The sequence below is a fragment of the Gavialis gangeticus genome, unplaced genomic scaffold, assembly GCF_001723915.1.
Source record: "Gavialis gangeticus isolate Ggan-Ray unplaced genomic scaffold, GavGan_comp1, whole genome shotgun sequence".
NCBI lineage: Eukaryota > Metazoa > Chordata > Crocodylia > Gavialidae > Gavialis > Gavialis gangeticus.
Window position 1 is genome coordinate 106,537,228 of NW_017729031.1, and position 5,043 is coordinate 106,542,270.

General features: G+C 45.4%; 1 protein-coding gene across 1 annotated transcript in view; it reads left to right on the top strand.

The window, feature by feature from the left end:
- The window catches only part of MPP4 (membrane palmitoylated protein 4), a 75,147-nt gene that overhangs the window by 49,623 nt on the left and 20,481 nt on the right, over positions 1-5,043 (top strand). Inside the window, 2 exon segments of the mRNA XM_019522913.1 lie at positions 3,079-3,120; positions 3,939-4,109. Coding sequence (XP_019378458.1) covers positions 3,079-3,120; positions 3,939-4,109 — 213 coding nt within the window.

Consider the following 5,043-nt stretch of genomic DNA (forward strand, 5'->3'; position numbering starts at 1 on the left):
GGACCTAAACCTGTTCAGCCTTCACAAGAGAAGGCTGAGGGGGGACCTGGTGACTGTCTATAAACTCACTAGGGGGGACCAGAAGGGTTTAGGGGAGACACTGTTTCCCCTAGCGCCCCCTGGCATGACAAGGAACAATGGACACAAATTATTAGAGAGTAGGTTTAGATTAGACATCTGCAAGAACTACTTCATAGTTAGGGCAGCTAGGAGCTGGAACCAACTTCCTAGGGAAGTGGTGCTGGCTCCTACCCTGGGGATCTTTAAGAAGAGGCTTGATGACTACCTGGCTGGACTCATTTGAGTCCAGTCTCTTCTCCTGCCCAGGCAGGGGGTCAGACTTGAAGATCTACAAGGTCCCTTCTGACCCTACTTCTATGATTCTATGACTGGGGAATGACTGGCTAGGCTGCAGTGCAGTGGAGAAATACCTGCAGGTTACAATGGACCAGAAGCTGAATATGAACCAAGAGTGTGTTGTGGCAAACCCCTGCCCCTCCCCATAAAAAAAACAAACAAATAAAAAAAAAAAACCCCACCAGCAGCATGCTGAGTTGAATCAACAAGAGTCACTTGCAAATCAAAGGAAGTGATTCTTCCATTCTGTTCAGTACTGCTGAGGCCTCACCTGGAGTACTGTGTTGTCCAGCTTTGGGCCCCACACCTCAAGAAGATGTGGATGTTTTGGAAAGAGTCCAGTGCAAAGGGACAAAAATTATTAGAGCTCCGAGAAGCAATACTTATGAGAAAAGGATGAAAGAACCAGGGTTTTCTAGTCTGGGAAGAGAAGACTGAGGGGAGATTTGGTTAGTTTTCAAATACCTAAGGGGCGATTACAGAGAGGATGGAGATGTGCTTTTCTCTGTGGCTGCAGGGGAAGGACTGGGAGCAATGGCCTCAAGCTGTAGCAAAGGAAATGTAGGTTGGAGATTAGGAGGAACTTTGTGACTATGAGGGGGTGCTCAAGCATTGGAGTAGGCTACCTAGAGAAATTGTGGAATTTCCATCCTTGGAAGTTTTCAAGAGCTGGTTGGACAGACATTTGGCTAGGCTGGCTTAGTCATAGATAATCCTGCTTTGAGGAGGGGGCTAAACTAAACGGCCTTGTGGGGCCCCTTCCAGCCCTACTTTGCTATGGTCCTGTGAACACGAAAAGTAACTTAGGCAGATGATAATGCAATTTTATCCCAGAAATATGTTATCTTTTGTAACTAAGCTACTTTCTGTACACATGCTCCAGGGTAGGGGTGGGGGGTGCATTTTAATTAGAGCAGCTCCCAGGAGCCACTCCAATTAAAACGTCCATAGCTTCACATGTATTCAGTGCCCCGTGTTTCAACATGGTACCTGGGGCACTTAAACTAACACTTATTCAACAAGCTTTGAACCACCCCACCATCACCACATTGTGAAATGTGGGGACACTGAATACACGAGACGCTGCATCATGGGGGAACATTCTGATTAGTACACTCCAGCAGACTCAGCTGCTCTGATACGGTCTAATCGGAACATTTTGGAGCATGTGTAAAAGTGCCCTTTTCTGTCTAAATCCAGGGTTTGAATTGCACTTTGTCTCTTGTTGGGGGGGGTGGTGAGGGGTCTTCAAAAAAATTGGCCAGGGTTGGGGTTGTGTGCACAGGTCCCCACCAGTACCACGAGGCTGGGGCCAGTGGCAGCCGTTAGGTCATGGGTGGGCAAAAAGTGGCCTAGGAGGCGGATGCAGCCCACCAGGCCCTTCTATCTGGCCCATGGGGCCCCTAAAAAATTTAGAAAATTAACATTTATCTGCCCTGGGCTGCCTGTCATGTGGCCCTTGATGGCTTGCTGAAACTCAGTAAGCGGCCCTCTGCCCAGAATAATTGCCCACCCCTGAGTTAGGAGCTGTTGTTGCCACCTGGGCTGCTTAGAAGGGGGTGGTGTGGGATGGGCTGGGGGTGCACACAGTGGTACATGGGCTCTGGGCTGTTGCAGGGGGAGGGCATGCTGACTGGCCTTTGGAGGCGGTGTTCTTGTCTCTGTTGGGGGAGGCTCGGTCCCATCCCCCCCCAAACCTGCCCCATAGTTCAAACCCTGTCTAAATCTTAGTCTGTCTTCAGAGCATGTTCTCCAATTTACTTGTTGGCAAAGTCTTCGCACTATAATCACATACAGCAAGTTGTTCACATACATTTATGCACGTCCACACACTGGAAGCAAATTTTCTAAGAATCCAAGAGAAGCGAAGAGTAAAATCTATTAGATCATTCTCTAAGGACACTGACTAAGATCACATCTTAGTTTTGCCACTTAAGCACTCATGAAACAACAAACAGCATAGCAAGGTACAGCTTCCCGTAGGAAGTGAGATCTAAATACTGCTGTCAGAGATCTCTTCCTAACCATTTTTAATTCATCTTGTTTGTAATAAATTGTCTAAGCCTTTATGAATGCTTTCAAGGTTCAAAGAGGGAGTAGTATTCAAGAGACTTGCAGTGTAAGTGAATTTTAAGGAGACGGATGCGTACAGATCTGAAAGGCCATCCAGATGCACAGCATTTCAGAGGAGAAAGAACTGAAGGGAAACAGATTACGGAGTTAGCTTGAGTAGTGGGGAACACAGCTAAGTGCCCAATGCTGTGCTTTTCAAATGTTGGAGTTGTAGGCAGGAGCTGAGTTGTGCAGTTCTGTTTTTTGTTTTTCAAAGATTTAGTAGTATTATAACCACCAGACTTCCAATTATTTTAATATTGGTTTGTGGTGGCTAGATTCCACCTGGAGACCATAAACTGGACATAGTTCTTCTGCTTGTATGTGCATAAAAACAATGTGACAACTTTCTTAGAAAAAGAATGACTTTGTCCCAGCATTCAAAAACTGCAATATTAAAATTAACTAGCATGAGATGCGCTACATTTTTTTCATGGAAACGATGCAATGTGACTGTGCTGTACAGTGTTTGACCTTTGTACTTAATATAACTGAAATTAAACATTATGACCATACCTACTCTTTCATGTTCTAGAAAAAAATGTTTTAGTTCATTGTCTGTTCAATATTTTCCCCTTTTCCCCTGGGTGCTTGCTTTCCCTCTGTCAGAAGAGGAGGAATTCAGTGATTCTGGTCAACAGATTTTTATTGGTATGTGGTGAGTAGCAAGAGTCAGGTTTGGCTTTGCCTGAGTGTTTGTCTTGAAGCTGAATTGAATCTAGCTGACTTGTCTGAGGAGCATTCCTGAATTTTTCACCAAAGGTTCTCTGATCCCATCTTTATCCACTCTGCTTTTTAGATCCCAAGAGACCACTTTTTCCTATTAGCTTCTTCCTTATTGCTTCTCCAGGTGACTCAATCTCCCCAATAAATTGCTAGTGTAATCTGGCAGCCTCCTCCTACCTAAGTCTTTAAAGTTCCCTTCCTTTGGTATGAACTTACATAGGGCCAGCTGTTGCGACAGACTGTGCCTCATACCTCATGCTTTTGTGTGAGTGGTCTCTGGGACTTTTCAAAGCCATATAGTCTATTTGAGATCTCCATTCAGATGGGTTTCTAGGTCAAGGAACAGTCTGTTTCAGGTAAATGAATGGTACTAATCTGGAAATAAATTTGTGTTTACTTCAGAGATTAGACAAAATTCAAGCCAGTTAAAAATGTCCAGACTAGATCACCCATTTTTAACTAAATCTCCTCCATGCTTTATTCTGGAGATGTTTCTTTGGGTCTTAAATTCTTGGTGACTTTCAATGGGCCTTGTGCTATGTAATTTTTAAAATCTCACCTGTAGCTGCTTTCAGAGCTCAGTGATTTCCACCAAGTTGTTGTATCAAGTACTCTAAACAAATTAATTTTTGCCTTTTCGAAAAGGCAAAACTTGAGGTGTGTCTTAAGTGAAATGGAACTAGTGTTTTTTCACTTGCACTCAGTGCATGGATCTAATACCAGTATCTTTCTGCTCCTTCCAGCTGGTTTCCGAAGAAGCATGCGATTATGCCGGAGAAAATCCCAGAACATCCAACAGTCCTGTTATGCCCGGTGTCCCAGCATCTGTTACAGCACAGTAGCAGCCCCTTATGAAGAAGTGGTGAGATACCAGCGACATCCTTCAGATCGAAACAGACTGATTGTGCTAGTAGGTATGTTGTAGCAGCTGACAGTAATGTGCCCCACAGACGGGGGTGTACCTATTTATGCAAATCCTACAGGCTCTCCTAAATACAGAAGGCAAAGTATCATATTGATGAAAGCCCTGTGGAATATGAAATTTAACCTTCTGTGAGTCCTACCATTGATTACAGTGGCTGTTGAATTTGGCCTTAGAGTTAACTCTTTAAAATGATTCTTTGGTTGGTGAGTGCAAAATTTTACTTACCTCTTTTTGCCATCCATCAGGTTTTATTTGAGTCTATGGATATGTTTGCTTCTGTTCTGAAACAAAATCCTTTAATAGGATTTAGTTAGGGAGCTTCTGGAGGGGCTGGACGTTTTCAAGTCAGCCTGACCAGATGATCTCCACCCTAGAGTTCTAAAGGAATTGGCTGAGGTCATTGCAAGCCCCCTGGCACAGCTTGACGAGCACTTGTGGTGTTCTAGAGAGGTACCGGTGGACTGGAAGAGGGCCAACGTGGTTCCCATCTTCAAAAAAGGGAGGAAGGAGGACCCGGGAAACTATAGGCCCGTTAGTCTTACCTCGATCCTAGGCAAGCTGTTCAAGGAAAATTATTCTGGCACACATCCAGGAGGGGCCAGCAGGGGACTGCATGCTTAGGGGCAACCAACACGGGTTCATCAGTGGCAGGTCCTGTCAGACCAACCTGGTGGCCTTTTATGATCAGAACACCAGATCATTAGATGCAGGGGTAGCAGTGGACATAGTCTTCCTGGACTTCCGGAAGGCTTTTGACACTGTCTCTCACCCCGTTCTCATTAAGAAATTGGGGGGCTGTGGCGTAGACACCCACACAGTCAAACGGGTCACCAACTGGCTGGAGGGCCGCACCCAGAGGGTGGTAGTGGATGGGTCCTTCTCAACCTGGAAGGACGTGGGCAGTGGGGTTCCGCAGGGCTCGG